Source organism: Neolamprologus brichardi, chromosome 20 (genome assembly GCF_056152115.1).
Source record: "Neolamprologus brichardi isolate AB-2024 chromosome 20, ASM5615211v1, whole genome shotgun sequence".
NCBI lineage: Eukaryota > Metazoa > Chordata > Actinopteri > Cichliformes > Cichlidae > Neolamprologus > Neolamprologus brichardi.
In genome coordinates this window covers 4,026,844-4,051,802 of record NC_142123.1, presented here as the reverse complement: position 1 = coordinate 4,051,802, position 24,959 = coordinate 4,026,844, and the positions used below count along the sequence as shown (strand labels likewise).

General features: G+C 41.1%; 1 protein-coding gene across 1 annotated transcript; it reads right to left on the bottom strand.

Annotated features, from left to right (window-relative positions):
• Nucleotides 1–23,824, bottom strand: slc6a17 (solute carrier family 6 member 17). The gene is made up of 12 exons (XM_087833652.1): nt 23,480–23,824; nt 19,330–19,736; nt 12,272–12,429; nt 10,017–10,143; nt 8,308–8,489; nt 7,448–7,558; nt 5,773–6,014; nt 5,487–5,679; nt 3,539–3,731; nt 3,302–3,461; nt 2,994–3,156; nt 1–2,834 (listed from the first exon to the last, which is right to left on the bottom strand). The coding sequence occupies exons 2-12, from the start codon at nt 19,628–19,630 to the stop codon at nt 2,472–2,474; spliced, it is 2,193 nt and encodes a 730-aa protein (XP_087689778.1). The 5' UTR covers nt 19,631–19,736; nt 23,480–23,824; the 3' UTR covers nt 1–2,471.
• Nucleotides 23,825–24,959: the final 1,135 nt, after the last annotated feature.

Here is a 24,959-nt window from a genome sequence, read left to right as displayed (position 1 = left end):
ACAGAGGTTTCTATGAATGAAAGACGAAGCATCATTTGAGAGACAGGGCAATAGATTTGAGCTGTATTGTCTTAATACCAGTCAGTCCCAAGCAATGCATCACAGCCATTGTAGGTCATCAACTAAAAGCAAGAGCCATGCTGTAGGGGGTACTGCCCATTGTATCATAGGGATTGCTTAGCGAAATAGGATGCAGGGTGATACGACCTCTCTGCTACTGGCTACCACAAAGGGATGACAGGGCAAATTTTTACATAGTACTTTTGATGAGATGATGAGATTTAAAATACTATCATTTTGCACTCAAAGATAAATGTCTTTTAGACGATACAGCGGACTAGATGTTTTTGCCTTGTCATGCATTTCTGTTGAGCCATCTTAAACTATTTGGCCCCTATATTTACGTTGCTCTCTTTTCTTGTTTACACGTGTGCTTAACAAACAACTCCAGGGTCTCCCCCTAATTAAAGTGCAAATTAATATGATGGAACATTGGTGAAAACTCTACATGATAAAATAATAAAATAATCAAGGAGAAAAAAACCCCATAAAGCCTAAGGCAAACAGACAACACAGAATCTGTTCAGGCACCGAACAATGTGGCTGACTGTGCTTCACACTACATCTGTTCAGTCTCAAGTACTGGTGTTGTTTCAAGGAGGGGCCACAGGACAGTGTCATTGGCTCCTCTGCTGGCCAGCAGAGTCACCCAGTGGTTAAACCACGTATTACCACTCACTGCAAACATTTATATCAGAGTACATATCCACATTATAATTCTAAAATATGCTATGATTTGAGATTACACAATAAAATAAATTAAAAAAAAGGTTTCACTTTCACACCTCAGATCACAGAAAAAGACATCGAGGTGTAGTTTGTGGTGCTTGTGAAATTATATCTCTATAGAGTGGTCACAATTCGAGGAATGTACAATTGAGTCGGAACATAAAATACCATCCACTCAGGGATGACATATGATTAATCCACAGCACAGCATGGCAGTGAACCTGTTATTCAATGTACAGGTATAACATCAGAAACATATTCTTGAAGGGCATCAACCGTAAAATGTCTCGTCTGTGTAACCGAGCAAACAGCCGTGCAGGTGGAGCAGACAGAGCGAGGTGTCTGCTCTCCTCTTCCTCCTCCACATCACAAGAGGATCTGTATCTATGGTGTGTTGCCACGGCTTCCCCTGGGCAACGCAGCTCTATTTTTAAACAGGCAGGGTCACCAGCAGCTCTCATTCAGTGGCAGACAACACATTTGCGCATGCACAATTACACCTGCGCATCTGGACGTGCACACGGAGACGAAACTCACATTTCCAATTCCTCCTCTGCATTCGCTTTTCTGACAATGAGACAGACAAGCATGAAGCTGCCCTCTGATCAAACACACGTCGCCGTGCTTATTCTTGCTCGTGCATTGCCGCTGCTGCCCTTCTAAGGCTTTAATTAAAACAGCATGATTAAAACAATTGATTAAAATGGAAAAGCTTTGTCTTTGCCATCTAGGTCTGGAGCTGCACAGAGACAGTGGGAAGCTTGTTGAGGGGAAGGATCCTTTGAAAGGAAAGTGCTGCTCTGTGTTAAGGCTCAGAGATGCTCTAACGATAGCAGGCGCCTGTGCTTCTGTGTTCATGGCGTGAAGAGGCGAAACGCCGCCCCTTGACTTGCACTATTGCAGTGTATATGCACAATTTACGGTGACATCTCAAACTATTGCACGACATATATGTACAGTATTCTACATCAGTGGGGAAAAACAAGATAGAAGGAGATCCACATTTGAATGAAGACACTATTGTGACTGGTTATTATTGCTGATGTGTGATAGGCACAATAAACTTAAAGATATAATGTGCTTGTAACACTGTTTACGCTATTGGAATCAATTGTTAGATACTGTTTTTTCATTGACACATTTTCTAGATAAGAAATCGTCTCATACCGTGATGCAGATCAGGACAAGATGAGTGCTTTTCTTCCATCTCCTTCCATCCTATCCCCACAAATAACAATCCTTTCCAGGTGAACTAAAAGAAGCACGAACTGATGAGCACACATTACAGTTCACTACAATGTAAATTATGTTAGCATTACAAAAAACCTTAACCTCAACCAGAGCTCGTTACCCGACAAAGCCTTTGGACTCTTCTATATTTCATTTGGCTCTTTTTCCGCCCCATCTCCTGGCAGATGGAGATGGTCGTCATATCTGTTTGGTCTCACGCTCCCATGAGCTCTTCATCATGGCTGAGACTGACGTGCAATTAGCAGCACAAGACGATGAGAAACATAGGTGAAGGGTAATGGAGCAGAATGAGGGGAATAGAGGGATTTTGCTCTGGGGGTTAAGGTGTGATGAATGCTGCAAGTGAATTTTCTCTCCCCTTTTCACTCCCACTGCCTCCCTCTCTGTAAGCAGGGCCGGGGTTTAATGGAGGGACTTTTTACGTCAGTGGATCATAGCTCAGACTCGGGCGAGCCGATGTTTTGGTAGCCCGTCTTGGTGCTGGTGCCGTAGTTGGTGTTGGTCATCTCTTGGGTGCCACCGGGGCCCAGGTAAGCGCGGTGGGCAGGCATGGGAGAGGGAGCCTCGCTGGGGTTCTTGCTGAGGATGAAACGCTGTTCGTCCTGCTCTTCCAGGTTGGAGATGTCCTTCATCATACCTTTACGGTAGGAGACGGAGAGCTTGTTGGAGCCATCTGAGATTAGGCTGAAGTGGCGGGCGATGAAGACGATGGGTAAAGGCAGCATGGCAACGACAATGAGGGCATAGGCCATGGCTAAAGCCCAGGGAGGATAACTTTGGAAACGGTCCGAGCCCTGAAAGCAAAAGAATTCAATGAGGATGGCCGACAAAATCAAATGAAACGAAGGGAGAGATGAGAAGAGGTGAGGAGAGAAAATTAGATGAATTGCAAGAAGAGAGGATTTGGTCAAATGTTTCTCAGTCAAGCAACTTCAGTGCTTCTGATTACTGACCTCAGCTTCTACCCAGGCATTGTATCCTGCAGGACTAACGGCCATCTCGATAACAGTGGCACAGATGAGCAACACCAAGACAGCAGGGGACACAAACTTCCACATGTAGAAGTAGAAGGAGTATGGCCTGAACCCAAGCATGTCCTCCAGGTCCTGCATAAACCTGTAACAAGGTAGAAAAGATGTCTCAACAAATATACTCTGAGTAAAACGGGGAGTTTTTTGGTGAATGTTTTCTTGTTAATGAAAGAATGACTGTGCTGCAGTATGAGGGTCTAGTTTTCATTTTGCATATCTGCGCAAATTACCTCTTAGTTCCATAGATCCAGGCTACAGAGATGTTCTCCAGGATCACCACCACAATGAGGGGCAAACCAGCAGAGTAGTCATCAAACATTGCCACAAAGTAATTCCCTGAACGCAGCACGAACAGCAACCCCAACAGGAAGGCTATGATACAACAAACCACTGAAGGAGACGAGAGGAAATATTGAGTTAGAATCATCAAAGGACAGAAGAAGAATATAAGCAGAATCAGCACCTACCACACAGAATCTCTTTGCGGATCTTGAAGGCATCCAGTATGGGTGTGGTGATGCCGGTCATGGTGCCGATCATGCTTCCCAGGCCCAAGTTGATCAGCATGAAAAAGAACATGACGGACCAAAAGGGACTGGCAGGGAAGTGAGTCATGGCCTCTGTGAAGGCGATGAACGCCAGACCGGTGCCCTGAACTGCCTAGAAGATGGAGAGATATCGCCCACTTAACATTATTTATGCAGTGTAGCCATGAAGGCGATTCATAAAGAGTTCATAAAGATGCACTTTGAGCGGGATAGTGCACTAAGCTTAAAATTACAACATAACAGAGACCAACAATCAAATTATGCAAGGCAATTGCTCTTGACAATATTTCCAGGGGCCACTCAGTGATCTTAACTAGTAAGAGGCACACTGGAAAGCTTTAACAACATTAGAGACTACACAGGGGTAGCCAGGCAGGTTATGAGCATATTAGCATAACACGGAGATGAGTTATCGCCTCTGGACTCAATCTAACAAGGTCATTTTCAAGCTAGCGCGGAAATCATCTGTAAAGTAAGGAGTAGCAAGATGAATTTGAGGGTTTAAATTAAACTGATGCAGCTGGGCAGGCAAGGTAACATACTGGTTTGAGCTCAGGGGATCAGGCTAAACCAGTGATTCACAGGTAACCATGTAGTGGCATCAGGGTACTCTCCAGAGTGCAACTCATAGCCTAAACTAGCTGCATAGCAATATTAATTTGTATCCACTTACACCAAATAAATGCCCGAGAGACCTGAAAACCCACAATGATCCAACAAAACGAAATAATCTGCTGTATTCTGTACGCTTTATCACCCATGTCAAGGCCTTTTATGTTCCAAACACCAAAAAAGAAAGGTCCAAGAAAAGGCCGTGGGTGGCAACGGGAGGTTTGTTTTAGAATGCACTTTGATTCCATTGTTTTAAATCATATGTCGTTTATTTCGTGCAAAATTATAAACAAAAATCAACCGAATAACTTCTTAAAACTTAAAATTAAACGAATGTTAACTTAATTTGCTTTAACAACTTCAAAAGTGCGTTCTAAAACAAACCTCCCGTTGCCACCCACGGCCTTTTCTTGGACCTTTCTTTTTTGGTGTTTGGAACATAAAAGGCCTTGACATTTAAGTCAAAAAATCATTTCCTCACCCTCCCGAGTCCCCAGCAGACATTTGGCAAACAAAAAGTCTCCTTACCACACCCTTCCAGGGTGCTCTTAATCCCGTGATTAATGGGAGGGTCCATAAGCCATTAAACCAATCACTTTCCAAAACCTTTTCCAATAAAATGAATTACAAATTTACATAAACAAAACTAGGTCAACATATTCTTACAACTTTAAAGAAAAAACAAAAATTAATACAAATTGCATTTTATAAACATTCAACAAAAATGGCCACAACAACCCAAGTATCATACAGACTACCTGGACTTATTTTGTCATTTTTGGCTGTAAAATTACAAAACTATTCTCATATTTAGGGAACCATTTGAAGACAGCAGTACCTTATGAATGCTTTGAGCTACGATGATACATTGAATATTGCTGCATTTTGTCTCTAGCACAAATGGCAATGGAGTTATGGTCACTTTAAAAGGGTTTGGCACCAAAAAGAGAGTTAATCACAACAGTCACTGATCATGAAATAAAATCACAACCTGAAGGTTATTAAGCAGCTCATAACAACCCAGCTACTTTATACTCATTATATAATAACATAATAAAGTACATTTACTCTCAATGGTAACGCTAACCCAAATTTGTCTCTGGCTAAAAACATAAAAGGATCATTTGGTCTCCTTAATAATAATTTAGCTTTACCTGCAGCCACTTTTCTCTAATCTCTAAACTATCCTTCGTGTATTTCATTCAGATATACAATCAGATGATCATCTCTGCCTTGAAGATTTATTCCCGCTGACCTTGTTCAGTTCATCCTCCAGGATACAGGGATCCAGGCCCAGCTGGGCAAAGTTGTCCTCCTTCACTGTCTTTATAACTGCGTACATTTCTGCGTAGTCCTGGGAAGACAGGTGGGAGAAGTTGATGTGAGGAGGGATGAGCTCTCTGCTCAGCACACCTGTGTTTAAGTAGCCCAGGATCTTCTCTGCATTCCTGCACGTGGGTTGGAGATGCAAAGAAGAAAAACATGTTAGTTTTCTATCTGAGATCGCCGAGGTTGCGTTTGCTTCGGCGCGACGCACTTACTCGACGACACACTTCTCGTTCATGACGTTGGCCTTGAACCCCAGCACAGCGAACACTACCAAAGTGGCCAGGATGGAGGTGAGAAAGTTGATGATGGAAACCAGTGCTGCATCAAAGTGGCAGTTATTGTCTCGCTTGTTGTAACTGGAGAAAGCGATGACGCCGCCAAAGCCCAGTCCGAGCGCAAAGAAGACCTGCGTAGCTGCTTCTCTCCACACCTGTGGTTCCAACATCTTCTCCAGCTGGAGAGACAAAAAGAGTTTAGATAATATTTCACATTTATTCTAAAAATCTCCAGAATATTATTATTTCATATATTTAACATATCACGTGTTTTCATTGGATGATTTAAATTAACATGTCCAGCACCATAAGATAAATACATGAACTGACTACACTGCCTTTTCCATCTTTTCCATGATGAATATGAAGTCTGCTTGGAGTTTTTTATCCCAGATTTTTGACCATTTTATGTGGGTTTAAGTCTAAATTGGCCATTAAAAAAGTTAACACAGCAGCCACACTGTACTTGAACACTAAGGGAAACCTCTACAGAGAGTTTTCTTAAATCAGTTGTACGTATCTGTTGCCATAGTTTGAGAAAAGTGGATGTGCTTATGTATGAGGCAGCTATAAATCAGAAGCAGGTCATCTACTAATTGAAGGTTAGTGGTTTGATCCCTGCTGCATGTCCTCCTGTGAACGAATAAGTGTCCTTGGGAATGATACTCATTTGTTGATTGGAGTATGAACGTGTGTGAATGTCAGATAGAAAGCAGTGAATGTACGTGTATGAATGGGTGAATGCTGCATGCAGCTCTTTGAGTGCTTTAGTAGAAAAGTGCCATATAAGAACCAGTTGATTTACCATTTAGTCCTGTTCACTGTAAGTGGAAAACTTAAACTTCATTTCAGCTCTACTATAATATTCATTTTGAAGCTAATCAGTCCCCAAATTAATGCACATTACGTGATCCTACAAAGGACATATCTGTTATTAACCTCTGTCTCTCTTCCACAGCATGTCTTTTATCCTGTCTTCCTTCTCTCACCCCAACCGGCAGATGGCCCCGCCCCTCCCTGATCCTGGTTCTGCTGGAGGTTTCTTCCTGTTAAAAGGGAGTTTTTCCTTCCCACTGTCGCCAAAGTGCTTGCTCATAGGGGGTCATATGATTGTTGGGTTTTTCTCTGTATCTATGAAGCGCCTTGAGGTGACTTTTGTTGTGATTTGGCGCTATATAAATAAAATTGAATTGAATTGACATAATAATGTAAATGCATTTTCTTCCACAAGAAGTCAGGATGCTGATCTTACTTTTCCTTTTCCACTACCTATTCTGGCTTTTTTTGAATAATTTTATCAACACCAAACTGCCTGTACTACAAAGCACTTTGCTGTCATAAACTTTCACCACTAGAGGGAGCTATCAACCCAACACAGAACAAGTGATGGGCATTCGTGACATTTTCCTGTGAGAGGATCTGAGTACGTGATGCTAAAACCATCAGCCACACATGGCTGAACAGCCTGGTGGACCAAATGTCACTTAGAGTGTCACTTGTCAGCAGCGTGAGAGGAGAAGGCTTCAGATTTTAGTCTGTAGTCCAACATAAATACATTCTGAAAATGTTCCCTTTTTTTTATGTGGTCAAATGAACTCTGACTGTCCCTCACCTTAGGGGTGAACATGTGAGCGATGCCATCCACTGCTCCCTTCAGCATCAAACCTCGCACCAGGAAACAGAACAGCACCACATACGGGAAAAGAGAGCTGAAGTACATCACCTAAGAGAGAAAGTCAAGTACTTTAACACTGTGTTTCCATGGATATGCATTAAGAGGTCTTACACATAGAGGAAGATGTGCAAAGACACACACACGCATGCACACACACACACACACACACACACACACGCATGCACAGTGTTTTGTGTTTGCTTGGCACTGAATCTGTGGACTGAAACATGAAGATGAATTCCTAAAGTAAAATATTTCTCCCTGCAGCATTTCAGGGAATCGCTACAGAACTATGATAATTAGATCACCAAGTTTAGAGTTTAAAATAGTGTGTCAGAACTTGGCGATCAGCTCTTTGTTGTGCTTTTTCCTACTGAGACGCTGGCCTGGATGCTGCTGTTGTGTATGACTCATTCCCTGGATCAAGATTACAGGATGTTGTTGCAGTTGTTGCCAAACTAAGAATTTTCCATCTGCATCCTGAAACACTTTCTGTTTGGTTCAGTTTAAGTTTATTAATGTTGCATGTTCCTTTCTTCCATAATATGGATGAGATCCCAAAATAGACAAGTGCCGACAAGAGGCTTAGCATCTTACCTTCGCCTAAAAAACAACCCCAAACATTCTCTGATGAGGATGAATCACTGAATAAAAATAGAAATTTCAAGTTGTTGTTTTTTTCAAATTATTTGTGGGCTTTATTCTGGGTCTGTGTTGTGTATGACTGAAATCAGAATCCTAATTTCAATAGTTAGCAGGTTTAAGCCTTGTTTTGTTAACTCAGCAGAACCCTGTACCTTTCCAGAGGACTGGATGCCCTTAATGACAGCCAGGCAGACCATGATCCAGGCCACCAGCAGGGACAGGGTCATTTTCCAATTCAGACCTCCAGTGTCGTCGATGCTACTGGTGATGTTAAGAGCCTGGCGGTACCAGAAGTAAGTGGTGGCTGAGCTCTTCTCACATTCTGGCTCCACAACTGTAACAGCAACAAACGGGAAGACGGGGAGGGAAAAGCACACCGATAATTAAATGCATCCAGTGTAGTTTTAGAACAGAAAACCTGACAGATGTTTTATCTTAAATAAAATAATTTGCAAAAGGCCAGAAATGGAAATTTAGTAGCAGTAGCTACAAAAAATAGCACAGTATGAAAATTATTGTTAGTCTTAATCTATAAATAATGCATTTACATAAAAAATATTTTCATGATTTTTATAATTACTTTGAAGAAAATTCCTTACTTCCTTGAGGAGAAAATGCATTTTCCAAAATAAGTGTTTTCTTCATAATTTACAGTCAAATATTTCAAGTTTTTGGTTTTATTTCATGGCAAAACTCTTTTAATGAATGAATTTGCACTTACAAGCTGAAAGGCGGCCCTCCCACTGTTTCGAATGAAAACAACTCAAAAAAATAAATTGAAGATGCCGATAGCCTAATGGTTTATGTGCACACGCCACATAACTGTGGTGTCTGCCGTTTGATTCCTGGCCAGCTGACCTTTGTTTCATCCCCCCACAAACAAACCACACAAACACACACATCTCACGTTCTCAAGTACATGCAAAAAGTGACAAGAAGTGTTTTAAAATGGCCTGTTAATTAGGAACAGAAGTGGAAAAAAAAACTGTAAGGTAATGATTAGTCAGCTGGCATAAATTAATTAGCAACTGCTTAAAGAACAGAAAACATTTACAGGTTCCAGCTGTTCAAAACTATGAAATCCTATTAAAACCTCTTTCTTCGCACTTTGAGAACAAAATGGGTCATTTAGAAAATAATAATCAGGAGATTATTTGACAGTGAAAATCATCACTATATGTTTATAATTTTCCTTTTTTACAGAATATTTAAATATAGCTATGTTGATACTCTGTTGCAGTAAAATGGAAAATAAAGTAGAAATAAATTAAATCGCATTTATTTATGTAAACCTGCTTAGTTACAATGCTTTCCACCTTTGGAAATAGTTAACATCACTACATGCCCACTGATTTTACAACCACGAGCAGAGTCAGGATCCTGCCCTCTCATGCTAATGAAAGTTGATGCCTTTTGTTCTGCCAGAACCTGCGTGCGCCCCAAAGACTACCAGCTGCCAGCCATTAGAGCTACTGACCCTCAGACGGGTCATGCGGTCTGACAAGTGCCGCAACCGAGCTGTCATGTAGCATGAAGCGCAGGGCCGGCCCAGCAATAGAGACAGCGCAAACACTTATTTGCTAGATGTCTGCTGAAACACTCCTGCTTGACCACAGAGCCGCAGCAGAAAGCTGCTTCAATGCAAAGGCATCCTGCTAACTGCCGCGTCTGCATCTCCTGCTATAATCACTGAATATGAAATTACCTCGTTGTAAACCTCGTATTTATTTATTTTTCTGTACTCTGTGTCATGGGGCATAAAACAAAAAAGCATTCATGTGGACGTTTGTTTTCTGCTGTGCGTTTATGTTCAACCTTTTGCAGCTGTTTAGTGATTTAGTGGACTGTGCTGTTCACTCACCGGCTTGAGTTCCATTTCTGTGGATGGGGCATTCAGCCCAAGGCAGTGGATACTGAAAAGACTGGAAGAAGTAGAAGATACTCCAGCCAATAATCACGTTATAATAGAGGCCCACAAAACCGCAAACCTGAAGAAAAATAAGAGGAAAACAGCAACACTTAACATTGTGAAAAACAAATCACACAAACCCAGATTGTTTATGCCATGACTCTTTTTCTTGAGTCATGGCGTAGATGCAAAGCACACAGCTTAAATGAAAGTGCATATAAATTATTGAGCTGTTTGCTCTCAGCAGCTAAAGCTCGGGTCCTCTATGAGGAGGTATTTATAGCTCCTGATCTCACTCTGCCATATCCGAGCTGCCACACGCCTCATTGCCCTGGGCCAGGTCTTTCCATCTCCGGCTTTGCACTGGATGGATGAAATCACTATCAGGAAGAGAGTCAAACAGAAAGACCGACAGACTCATTTGCTGACTGGCTATATTTTAAGCTGGTAGCACTGATGGGTCACTACTTCTGCTGCTGCTGCTGGGAATAGTTTGTGACAGCGATCGGCGCTGATCTTTGCATGTTGCTCTCTTTAATGCAACAAAAGGAAGTAATATGAGCAGGCAGAGGGAGTCCGGCGCAGCATGTCTGTAGTCTTAGAGAACAATGAGCATTTAAAGTGATGAAAATCATTCTTTAACACAGTTGTATAAAGTGGATCTTGGTCTTAAGCGCATTTGTATGTCTTCACAGGCTGTTTCAATCATGATGCAAAAGCAGCACAATACTCAATTGCATTTAAATAAAGCAGCCATAAATAAGGCTCACTGCCTTTATTAATCATTGGTTTTTTTATGGATGTATAATTGAGTACAATTAATAATAATAATAAAAAAGATCAACTCAGATATCATAAAATGACCATTAGATTGGAATACCATCTGTTATTTATTGTTTTACAGTCCGGTGACTCACTGCGAGGTGGAAAAAATCTGTCACCAAATTTTCCACTAACAGTAAAACGTCAAATCTTAGTCGCTCATAAATAAATTTGCATTGGTCCAGTGGTTAGGCAGTGAAATGTTTATTTAATTGGGTTAATTTAGAGAGAGAAGCACAAGTATTATCTATTTATATTTATTCATTTTAATAGAGTGGACGTCATGCTGGATACACGTGTAAGTCTTTCATGGCAGAAAAACTGAGAAAATCACGACCTTGTGAATTTAATAAAAATGAATAATTCATGAAATTTCATACAGGCATTCATGAACTCACCAGAACGGCCCCTCTGATTTTTCTTTTATTGCCACCGTGACAGAGACATTTGTGGTTTGACCTGAAATGTCCACATCATTACTGGATGGATCACCACTAAGTCCCGATTTTGACTTCTGCGGGCTATCTTTGTAAAGCCTACAACGTAACCGATTTCAGTGGCCGACGTCATCTCCCCCGTGCATTATATGTTAATTAGTCTGTGGTCATGTTTTATTTGCAGTGCCAGACATGAAACTAATAAAACGCTGGAATGTTTTTCCACACATCCATTCTGTTTCAGCAACCTTTGCTGACATTTGTGAGTCTTTATTTACCAGAGTTGTGGAATAACCTTCCGATTGTGATCAGGGCGTCTGATTCCATCCAATCTTTTAAATCACTGTTAAAAACCTATTTGTTTAATCTCGCCTTTCCTGCTTGTTAATGCTCGCACCTGACTTTTAGACATATTCTATTTTTTCTTATACATATTTTTATGGCTTGTGCTTTTATTATGTTTTTATTTTGATATGCATTTTATATTACCCCTGTGTATTAGTGGCATTGACCTGTGAGGATATTTGATACGTTGCTAAGGCATTATAATACTCGTGTTACTTCTCTGTCTCTTATGTTAAGCACTTTGGTATACCGCTGGTTTTTAAATGTGCTCTATAAATAAAGATTGTTGTTGTTGTTGTTGTTATTTTGCTACTATGATTATTAATCTTTGTAATGAGGCTTTGGTTGTTAGTGTCTCACTGATAAATTCAAAAACTGCAGTGAAAGGGTAAAAGCACAGAAGGAATCGCCAACACACCAATCACAATATTTGTGGCCTGCGTCAACCCTACATGCAGTAACATTTCTAGGGAGGTGTTGTTGACGTCAATATGTCCTCACAGAGCCACTAACATGGTTGCAAATTAAACGTGACAGTCATCAGTGAAGTCATTACTTATCACATGTAAACTGAGTGTGAATCGGAGGTCATAACCCACTTACCATCAGGCTGGAAACCCCGATGCCGCCCAGCCTTGGGTAGACGTAGTTCCACACACCAATGCTGCCACGCCTGATCCTCTGACCCACCGCCAGCTCAAGGAAGAACAGTGGGATGCCAATGAGGATGAGAAGAATCAAGTATGGCACCAGGTATGCACCTGAGAGAGACAGAGAAGGAGCAGGGGGAGGATAATTGGCTGCAACATGCACAGATTCTTTTGTGTGTTTTAAATCTATGCACAGCGAAGGACAAAAGCTCAAAGCAGCAGAGGGGATGTTGTTAAATTTTTCTCTCTTCTTTTCTCGGATCCTATTTTTGGAATCTATTCTTTTCGTCTTCAGTGCCCCTCACAATTTCTTTTTCTTCCTCTCACTCCTCATTTTTAACTTCCATTCATTCTGTCTGATATCTCCATGTCCATTTTCACAAAGGGGGAGCGATGCGGGGAGAGCAGCAGGCACTCACAGAAAACAAGTCACGTCCAGTCATGCTTACGTCAAGAAATGAAGGGGCACCATGGTGACAAAACCCCTCAAAGGATGGGTTAGCGATGGAAAGCTAGAGAGAGCAGCCTGTTTTCAGACTAAAAACAAACGCCGGTGACGTTTGACTCAAATAAAATTTCTGATAACATCGGAAGTGGCTATTAGAGGTAGCAGCAGACAAAGGGAACAAAGACAAGAACACAGTGTCGTGTTACACAGTGGCGTGGAGAAGTGGCTAATGTGCTGAGCTCTTTTTGATGTCTACGTCGGGCAGCAGACACACGAACAAGGAAAATGTGGCGAGATAAAAACAAAAACAGCCGAGATGACTGCTTTAGCTTTTGTTTTTCCTTACATACATTTCACCTGAGCCAAACCAGTGATAATCCGCACTATTTATATGCTTTTGACAAGATATCAAACCACTATATATGAAGAACACACTAGAAACCCCATATTTAGGGATACGTCAGATAATATGGTACCGATTTCTTTCTTAATATAAAAAGAGAAACAGTTTGAAGTAAAAGCTAAACACAATGAATGTAAATGCTTCCACACAGTTAAACACTTAACATTCGTTCGTGCTGGTTTTGTATGACCACCTGTGGGAGACTTTAAATCGACTCGCCAGCCTGCACTTTGCTCCACATCATCACAACGCCAAAGGAGGAAATGTCTTTCGGAAGTGTTTCACGCCTCCTGTAGAGTTCAAGAGACTCTGAGAATCAGTGCCAAGGTACACTAAAGCATAAGTTTTAATAGTCTAGCAGTAAAACTTATGCTTTACTGAACCTTTTTTAAATTTGTTACAAATGTATTTTCCTGTGTCTCGTATGTATTTAAGTGTGTTGGCAAATGGTAGTCCTTATTTGCAAATTTAAAGAAATGAGTGATATTTGCTGAACACTGCGGCGATGATATGAGTTTATCCTGCATTTGATTATAAGAGAAAACAGTTAAATTGTGTTGAAATGAATCCAAGTATGACTACATTCAAAACATTATTTAAAACTTGAGTTGTTTTATTCTTTTTTTCTGTAAAGACAAACTCAAGCATATTGCAAATAGTAGGTTTCACCATGAGGCATGAGCTCAACAACACAAATTAATTATGAATATTATTTAGTTCTAAAACACCAGGTGAAATACGTAAGCCTAAAATGTGTCTTTGTCATAAAAGGCTTGACTCAAAATATTAAGAAAGTGATGGAAAACTTGATAAAAAGAATTAGAGACAGCTTGTCATTATCATGGGAACAAGCCCAGACAAGACAATGCAGCACCTCCCACCAAGTCAAGCGTCAGCGGCGACAGATACTCATTAATGTGCTCAAATATGCACACACTCTGATTAATACGAGCAAATGCACGCATACTCAGATTTCGCTTTGTTATCACACGTTTCAAATACCCTCTCTACACACACCTCCCACACAAAGCACTCACGATGCCCGAAAGCTAAGGAAATTAATATTTACTCTTCGACTTCCTCCATTTCAGTCATCGCCACCATCTCGTCTCATCATAATACCAGTAAATCACCTGAGAGACAAGGCTGAGAAATCTGCTACAAAAGCAAACAAAGCCTAAAGTGGAGGATCTCGCAACATTATGCCAGACCTCTCGGAGCTCCCTCGTCTCGGTGAGGAGACGACCTCGTCTTGTAGCTGCTGACAGCACGCGTTGGCTAAATCTGAGAAACACTGAAGAGACTGTCCCTCTGACTACAGCAGAGGAACTGGGTTAATGTCGTCTGTGTGTGTGTCACATGCAACAGGAAACACTGCTGCTGTCTTGTCTGTCCCAAGTCCTGGAAGCTAACCTATAATAAGATACTAAGATGTATCAGTCAGAGCAGCAAAGCTTTACACAATAACTGTTACAACTGCTGCTGTTCACGAGATGAAAAGCAACACTGTGCTTCAATCGTCACAGCAAACGGCTCATTAAAATCACATTTGTCTGTGTGTTCAAACTCTTGCTGCTAATTGTTTTTAATCACTTCCCCATATGACTTATATGGTATCCCTCAAAGCTCAATATTAGGCACACTATTTACTCTGTGCATCATTATTTTTACTGTCCAGCTCAGCTCGACATTACAAGCACATCTTGACCAATAAACGTCTATCCTTCATTTAGTCAATACTGTTTAGGCTGGACTGTTACAATGTTTGCTCTAAAAGCTCTCTGAAAAGTCCAGAACACTGCAGTGAGAGTAGTAACTGGGACCAGAGAGAGTGAGTGTATTTCTCCCAATCCAGGCTGTCTTTTAAAATCCATCTCCTCACATACAAACTTTTGAATAATCAGGCATCATCATATGTTAAAGACCTCACAATACCATAATTATCCTAATAGAGCACCTTGTTTTTACACTGTAGGTTTTTCCTCGAGTTTCTAAAAGAAGAATGGGAAACAGAGCATTTGACTTTCAGGCCCCTCATCGCCCAGTTTGGATTCAAGAGACAGACACCCTCTCTACTTTTAAGCTTACTTTCCTTTTTGATAAAGTTTATAGTTTTGACTGTATCAGGTGACCCTGAACCTTCCCCTAGTTATGCTGTGATAGGCTTAGTCTGCCCAGGATGCACTGAGCATGTCTTCTTCACTTTTTCACTCTCTGTGTGCATATACACCACCACCACATCCAACCACTAGTTTTTTTTTACATTTTGGCTTTTTAGGGTCTTAACCCTACAACATAAAGTGTCATACGGTGACTGTTGTTGTGAATCAGTGCTATAGAAATAACACTGAATTCAATTAAATTCAATAATGATTATATATATATAAAAATCTGTAAATAATATAAAAATATGATGTGACAAGACCTATCCATGTGCTAAATTGTAGGGGTGGGGGAAAAAATCGATACTGTGTAGTATCGTGATAATTTGTTTGCTAATAATGTATCGATACAGGGACAGCAGAAATCGATATTTTGTTACAAAAAAGGTTTTTGTGCTCTGACTTCAGAGCATGTTGATCCTTTTTCTGAGCAAGAATCCTGACATTCCTTCACTGTCCAAATGTGTTTAACTTTTTTTTTGGCAGCAATAAACATGACAGTTTACTTATTTTAATTTAAGACATTTTATTTTAATTAAGTTTAAAACTTTTTTATTTAATGTAAAATTATATTTTGTTTTAATTTACTTTCAAATTCTTCAGTTGCTGAAGGGGCTGCATAGTTTTCATAAACTGCATAGTTCAGAATAGCTATAATTGTACCAGATGGTTGATTCAGTTAAGTTGGACTAGACTGTAATACAAACCGTTCAGTTTGTCAACAATAAAACTGAAATGAGAGAAAGACTGAGTGCGAGACTTTGATATGAGATAAAATGAATATTGATAAAGTTTACCTTTATGTACAGAATCTGAATATTGCAAAATATTTTTAAAAATTCCAATAATATCGTATCGTGCGTTAAGTATTGTGATAATATCGTATCGTGGGATGTATGGTGATTCCCACTCCTACTAAGTTGTCACTCAGCATTAAAATCTTAAAATCTGCTGAAGAGCTGTGGCTTGACCTACATCACTTTATGCTGAATATCTTGCTCAGCAATGGTAATTTCTAACTAGGCAGTTATACCAAAACAAGGCAACCACAACAAATGACTCTGACACCTTCTGCACTGGACTGAATTCTTGTACTTGTACTATTTCTTGCACTTTATTGCAGGCCTGAGCTGCAGCAAACCTTGAAGTTAGAGACACTCGCTACTCAGAGACACATTAAAGCATTAATAACATTTATAACAGTTTTAATTATTGTGGTTATGTGGATGAATTTTATTGCTGTGATCTTGTGTAATTTTTCTCAGCACTCTTTATCTTAGACTCAATGATATTTATTGAATGAACAAACTCAACCAATTAAGTGAAAAAACAGGAGATAAATTAGTTGAAATTACTCGCATATTTCGTTCTGTGATGTGATGGAAATGAGGGATTTATGACAGCAAATAAAGTAGAATTATTATTTATGTCAATCATCAAACGTGAGCATATTTGAGCAAATAGTTTCCAGGCACACACAGGGTTACGGACAGGAGTGAGGAGAGCAAACAAATGCTTAAAGGTTAAAAAAAATCTGTGAGTGCTGTTAAGTTAACTACTCCCATCTGGCCACTTATTTAATGAAATATTTTACAGAACTAATAAAAAAAATCACTTTAACGGCCTTGGCTTGGCACCTCCTGTTAACATTACTCAGCACCCTGAAGGATACATGTTCACCAAGGGTGGCCTGTTTATAGGAAGTGAAACCCAAACCCAGCAAATATTATTTACTCCAACTTTGGTCACAAAAAAGGTTCAGCCAAAACAAATTCATGCACACATATCCATCCACCTACCCACACTTTTTTCTAGTGCTGAGTACGCAGGATTAAGCTACAACACACCTGAAAGATAGAGACATCCACTCCTCACAGGGACTTCAAAGCTTCAACAATATTTACGAGACTTTTGATTGTTGTGTTCGTGCGTCTGAATGTGGAGACTGTTTTGAGTGACGGGATTAATTACTGTGATCTTGTGTACATGTAATTTATTCTTAGCTCTCTTGTAATAGAGAGCTTAACCTTAATGAGACTTCTTGAATAAATAAACTTACCTAACAAGGTGGGACTTAAATTAGCTGAAATCACTCACATTTTTCTGTCTGTGATGTGATGGAAATTAACTTTTATGGGAATCACTAAATGTGAACATTGTTACTCAACTCATATTTGAGCAAATAGTTTCCAGGCAGGACTGTGGAGTGGAAACAAATACCATGCTTAAGGAAAGGACAAAATATAAAAACAGTGAGTGCTGTTAACTGCTCCCATCTGGCCACTTATTCCAGTTCTATGAGACAGCAAACTACAGGGTGGGCCATTTATATGAATACACCGTAATAACATGGGAATGGTTGGTGATATTAAAGTCCTGTTTGTGGCACATTAGTATATGTGAGGGGGAAAACTCCTCAAGATGGGTGGTGACCATGGTGGCCATTTAGAAGTTGGCCATCTTGGATAAAACTTTTGATTTTTAAATAGGAAGAGGGCCATGTGACACATCAAACTTATTGGTAATGTCACAAGAAAAACAATGGTGTGCTTGGTTTCCACGTAACTTTATTCTTTCATGAGTTATTTACAAGTTTCTGTTTGTTCACAGCATGTCAAAGAGGTTAACACGTGAGGAGCGGATCGAAATTGTGTTGATATCTGGTGAACGCAGTAACCGGGTCATTGCAGCAGATTTCAATGCAAGACACCCTACGAGCCCACCCATCTCCCATGCTACAGTTAGCAAACTGCTTGCTAAGTTTTGTGAAACTGGTTCAGTGTTGGGTTTGCCAAAATGTGGATGCAAGAAAACGGTCACCAATGAAGAAACATCAGTGGCTGTCCTAGCTTCATTCAGCAAGAGCCCACAGCGTAGCACTCGCCACATGTCACTGGAGAGTGGCATTAGTCGAACATCCCTTCGGCGGATATTAGCTACTCACAAATGGCACCCTTACAAACTCCAGCTACTGCAGCATCTCAACGAGGATGACCCAGATCGGCGCACAGAATTTGCAGAATGGGCAAAACAAAAATTGGAACAGGACCCTCAGTTCACTCAGAAGATTTTGTTCAGTGATGAGGCAAACTTTTATGTGAATGGTGAAGTTAACAAACAAAACCAACCCTATTGGTCTGACACTAACCCACACTGGATGGATCCCTCCAAGACTGTTGGAACAACAAAAGTGATGGTTTGGTGTGGTATATGGGGTACAATGATAGTGGGTCCATTCTTCATCAATGGAAACCTCAAGGCCACTGGATATTTGAAATTGCTACATGATGATGTGTTTCCCTCTTTATGCACTGAAGCTGGCACGTTCCCTGAGTTTTTCCAGCAAGATGGTGCACCACCACATTATGGGTGCCAGGTCCGAGCATTCCTAGATGAACAGTTTCCTGGAAAGTGGATTGGTCGTTGTGGGCCAGTTGAATGGCCCCAAGGTCTCCCGATCTGATCCCCTTAGACTTTTATCTTTGGGGTCATCTGAAGGCAATTGTCTATGGTGTGAAGATACGAGATGTGCAGCACCTGAAACTACAGATACTGGATGCCTGTGCTGGCATTTCTCCTGCGGTGTTGCTATCAGTGTGTGAAGAGTGGGAGAAGAGGGTTGCATTGACAATCCAACACAATGGGCGGCACATTGAACACATTTTATAAGTGGTCAGAAACTTGTAAATAACTCATGAGAGAATAAAGTTACGTTGAAACCAAGCACACCATTGTTTTTCTTGTCACATTACCAATAAGTTTGATGTGTCACATGGCCCTCTTCCTATTGAAAAAACAAAAGTTTTATCCAAGATGGCCGACTTCTAAATGGCCACCATGGTCACCAACCATCTTGAGGAGTTTGCCCCCTCACATATACTAATGTGCCACAAACAGGACTTTAATATCACCAACCATTCCCATGTTATTATGGAGTATCCATATAAATGGCCCACCCTGTAGTTACACAAACCAAATTCACGTATTCATCCACTTACCTCCACCATTTTTCTGGCACAAGTAGGGAAACCTCCAGACGTTCCCCAGACCCACAGAAAAGCCCACCTGGGCCAGGATGTACTCCAACTTGTTGTTCCATGCTGGTCGGCCATCCTCTGCATCTGGGTCAGGAGAAGGCAGCAGAGCCTTTACTGGCGCAGTAGAGCCAGGACTTAGACCCATACTCATCTGACTGCTCTTATAGTCCATGGGGTGCTCCAGAGACAGCAGGTCGGCCACTGACTCAGTGACCGGCTCATTGCTGTGCTCCCGCTGAGTCACCTTGGTATTCTTTGGCATGGCTGCGAGACCAGGGCGTTGACAGAAGCAAGAAGATGAGAGCCAGGAGAGAGAATGGATGGAGGCTGGCAAGTTTCCAGGGGATGAACTTTGTGGTTTAGTAGGTCTGCAAAGAGAAAAAAAACCCAAAGTTTTAATCTAACCTTTCATTATGATTGATATGATGATATTTTATGTACAAAAATCCTTCTGGTAATTGTTCATCCATCATTATTTCTTCTTTTTTTTTAAAGCAATGTTTTTTGTGAATTTTGCACAATGAAGATTTTACAGAAGGAAAATCATACAGTACAGAACTGCAGCCAGAATCAAGCTAAAACTGGCATCATGGTTTTCTTTAAAAAAAAAAAAAAAAAAAAAAAGCAATTAATTTGAGAATATAAAGAAGAAAAATTACTGTTAAAATAGGTAGTTTCAGGCCTATAAAGCATCACAAGCCCAATTCAGGAGCCACACTAATGGAACGTGACATAAAGCATGTTGCTTCAACTAGTTTCCAGAACTCAAAACGTTTCTAAAAACAGCAGCACTTCAGAGCCATGAGGCATTTCAGTAATCCAATTCATTATGGTTAATGAGGTACAAAGATTGAAACACAATCCATTTCACAGCAGGGCCCATTTTACTAAAGTTGGGTCATGTGAATAGGATGACCAGCAGCATAAAGCCTGTCTGTGTGACTACTGGTTTCAAGAAAAAGCAGTAAAACTAAGGCCTCTGAGCAGATTTCATCAGTTATTAGTGTCTGTATACTTTTCTTCTTATTGCATAACTTCAAAATCTTGTCTACATGTTATTTTAACATTTTTGATGCTGATCGAGCACAGTGTAGCTGTAATAACTTCTTGTGTTAATTTTTCAGAGGCCCGTTACTTTTTTTCCAGAAGATGTGAGTCTCTTGGAATTGCGCTAATATTAGCCTATCCATCCATTCATACAAGGGTCCTAGCCTATCCCAGCTGTCATAATATTATAAATATTAAGAAATTTAATAACAAACCCAAATTTAGCATTACACTCTCATATGCAACGATGGACATTTATGCACCAAACATCCTGTTTACTTCATGTTTTGGTTTTCTATGGAAGCAGAAGCAGTATCATTAACACTTCAGACACATCCACCAAACAAGAGCAGGAATACTTGCCCACTGTTGCATATTCCTGCAACACCTTTGCTTGCAGCAGAACTAGTCTGAAATCTAGTGGGGTCATCTTTCCACAGTTAGCCCCACAAAGACACGGTGTAACAGGGCAAGCACTTGTTTTACTGTAATTATGTCCCGAGCTTTTTTGACAATGAAAAACTCAGCTCAAGCAATTCAGCTACATTTGTAATCAACTGAGGCTAAAGTAAAAAACAAACAAAGAAACAGCTTGTATGTTATAATAAGTCACTGATGATTCAAGCGTCTGAGTATTAGTGGTGTGGTACCAGTGTTAGTCTGATCTTGCCCACAAAAATGTGTTTACCTTCACCCCCGTTCCTAAATTGACCGCAGTTTAGTCAGATATTCAATCGGAAAAATGACTAAAAATCATGAAAATTAAAAAAAGGGAGTAAAATAAGTGAAGATCTGCCTTAAACTATACCGAATGTGTTGAGTGAAATAGCTGCACTGCACATGACGAGGGCTGGTCTTTGTGTCGGTGACCTACTCCTGCTATAAAACACAGTGGGAAACCCAGTAATCACCAGCAACCTAATTCTTTTAAAATTAAAATGTAAATTTGTGGTTGCAAGCATGAAAGCTCAAACTGACATGCTTGACCTTCAAAGACTGGTGTGAAAATCACGTGAAGACCCTGTGAGAAAGTTACTCTTTGCTGTAAAAGCCAAAAGAGCTGCTAAAGGAGTAGTGGATGAATGAAAACAGACCTTGAAGGCAGACCCCCCCCCCAACCCGCCCTGTCTCCTTTTGCTGTTGTTTCGCTGTGTGGGATGAGTTTGATCTGACTTTTCACTCTGGCAGTTCAAGAATAGAGAATAGAAGCCAGAGGTGTTTGATCTGAAGACAAAACGTCTAATCTTAAAAAACAGATGCACTCGACTGAAATCAGAGCCGGTCCTGTACTCACAGCGACTTCTCAAAGAATAGTTGCCAGCCGGCCAGACTCTTAAGCCCATCCAAAGTCTGAACCAGTAGCACGCACATCAAATTCCTCAACTGCAGTCACGACACGCAGCAGCTCGGAGTGCTCGAAACAGATCCCAGAACAGCGGTGACCTTTCCCACAGCGGTCTACAACTGCACAATACTGACTCATCACCACACACTCTCTGAATGAGGTGTGAAACAACAGTGTGCATGTTTGCAAAACAAAATTATTTTTTGACTCAGCTGCAGTTTTGGCACTTGCAACCTGGAGCCCTGCAAGAATGTCCACATGATGTTTTTGCCCTATTTTCCAAATGAATGGAAATATTGGTATAGTTAGTAACAAACTGGCCTAATTTCTACTTATGGGTTGGGATGATGGTGGTTTGTTAGACACGAATGGCAGATAGGATTGCCACTGTGACCTACTAATAGCGTGTGGTGAAAGATTTCGATGTTGTTGTAGCAGTACACAGCAATTTTCTGGGTTTCACAGTATGTGCTGACACAGATGGTGCATTACAGAGACAGCAGGGCTTCACATACAGTGCAAGACACTGTTACAGATTATGACTCAGTTGTCAATCACCATCTGAGGGAAACAAAGTGACAAGAAGTGTTTTTGCTTCTTTCAGAATACTTTGAAAAATGATTGTGCTTGCAGAGAAAACAGAACATTCATGCAAAGGATAATGTGCTGCAGACTTTAAAGTGTTTGCTTTCCAAAGGAGTGATGGCAATAGACCCCTGTGGCTCATGTGTGTGGCTGCCTCCTCAGAGGCAGATGCTTGTTCCTGCTTCTTCTTCCTGGAACTGTATTCCCAACTCTCCTCAGACAGTTTTGTGTTGATGATGTAACAGCGCAGGTTCTCTACAAAGATATGCTCCACTTTTATCTAGTGTGGTTGCTAAGCAATGGCTCTTCCTGCAAAATTGAAATCCCATCCCTGCAGCATCAGTGTTCGCCTGCCTCTCCTCTCACCATCTCAAATGGACAGACATAATATGCCCTGAAGGACGGCTGCAAATAACACAGAGCTACTGTGACAGAACAGAGGGGAGGAGAGAGTGGGAATACTGAAGGTGACAGTTTGTTGTGGGATCTGTTGCACTGTCAATCAGGCAGCAATCACAAACTGTCTCACTTGCAGATCTTAGATTTGAGTCATTTCTGGATAGAAGATGGTGTCACTGTTGCATTTGGTTAGATGGCACGATGCCATGCAGGGACCACGAAACTGATTGAACAACAAAGAGGCAGAAGGTGGGATCAGAACATCACCTGTGTGGCCATGTTCAAGCATCCTTCTGGCACGTTTTACACAGGCCCATGGTCATAAGCACGAGTAACTCTATACGTGGGTATAACCTCTGATACCTTGTCAAGGTCAAACCAGCCACCTTATAATAAAAATGCGGAATTGCAAAAGGCGCCGATGTAAGTCAGCAGATGATCCGCCTTCCCGCAGAATTTGTTATATTTGAGTCAAATTTGGACACACATGGCGCGACAGCGTCAAGCGCAGGGGATTAATAAACGACGCACACCGTGAATGGCGCGGCGAAGCCACCATTTGTCAGGTGATGTGTTGAAAGCTGTCGCTCTTCTCTGTTAAATGACTTCAAGTAGGATGTTTTTGCAACTGTGCAAGTGCATCGCGACAATACAAAACCATTTACTCGTCTCAGAGCTACACCATGAATGCATTAATAAATAACACGAAAATGGTTACCGGACTGCGTTTCTTACCTTTTGCTGTGTGTAGAATCGGTTAGAACGACTCACTGTGATAACATACATCCAACGTACGATAAACTAGCTTCATTCAGGCACGGTCTCCGTATGCACCATCTCTGCGCGTAAAGAGATGCAAAATCACAGCTTCCAGTCACATAGGGCGCATGGTGCGTAAAGTCTGACGCAGGAGCTCGGCGCCTGCCACAAGTTTGGGCTCCTATAATCACATTAACTTGAGCAGGTAACAATTTATTGCAACCGTTTGTCTCTCTATGTAATGTTCTCTAGATCTGAAAAACACGCCCGCTCACGCTTCTGGTTTCCACGTGGTTATGGCTGTGTTGTGGAATAAATCACCCCCCCCCAATAGGATGGAGAAATTACTATGGTAAGTCACGACGGTGTCTGACGCAGGTTTGACTCATCCGCTCGTGCGCACGTCAGCAGTTGATCCGAACATCTGCAGTGGTCCCGGGATGTTAAGATAATAGGGGCGTCACACAGGTAGCCTTTAATCAGATGGATCAAAGGAACTGACTGAATATGCTAATGTGCAAATTGCCTTCGTCTTCGTATTATTATTATTATTATTATTATTATTAATGCATAGGGCCAGATTTTTCCCCACACTCTTTAAAGTTAACTGGCACAGTTCACTGCTCAGTTGTCTTTGGTCCTTACCTAACAGGCGTGTCAATGTGTACCCACAATTAAAATAGGTGTGAAACGATGGCAGAGTCATTTTTCTCTCTGACACTATAATTTATTCTGCCTCACTGGGTGGCTCGCCCCCCACCACCACATATACAGTAGACAGGTCTGCTGCACAACCATCTAGTTTTCATTCCAGTAGTTTGCTGGATGATGACAGCATGGTCGGGTAGATGCTCTTGGTAACATCGTCTGCCTGTGTCTGGGAGTTGTGAGTTAAACAAGGATACGGTCACAGTTTATTAACTATCACAAACCCAAAATATGCCCATAGAGCCAGATATATGTTGGGTCGTCACAGTTCAGGTGTTTATTCTCAGCTGCTACTACTTTGCACCATAGCCCACCCTATGATTAGAAACCTTAAAAGGAATAAATGTGGAGGACAGTCTAACCCTTCTGTACGTGCTAACCTCGGGATAATCTCTGCTTCCATCACAAGACTCACACAAAACACACCCTTCCCTCTCCTCCCTCTCTCACTCACAAGTATACCGCATCTAACTGGCAACATGTATGCACAGTATGCTTCCTGTCTCCTTCAATTCACTCATGTGACTCACTTTCCAAGGGCTGGCTGCTGGGATCAGTTGCCATAGCAACAACTGATCATATGATGGTTACTCACCCTGTGAGCATTTTCATTTCTTTTCTCTTTTTTTTCCAGCCTCCTCCTCTCGAGTACCTACTGGCATTCTGCACCACGGCAGTGAATGACCCGCTCAAGTATAGTATAACATCCCTCCACTTTACAAAATAAAAACTTATTGCAGGACTGATT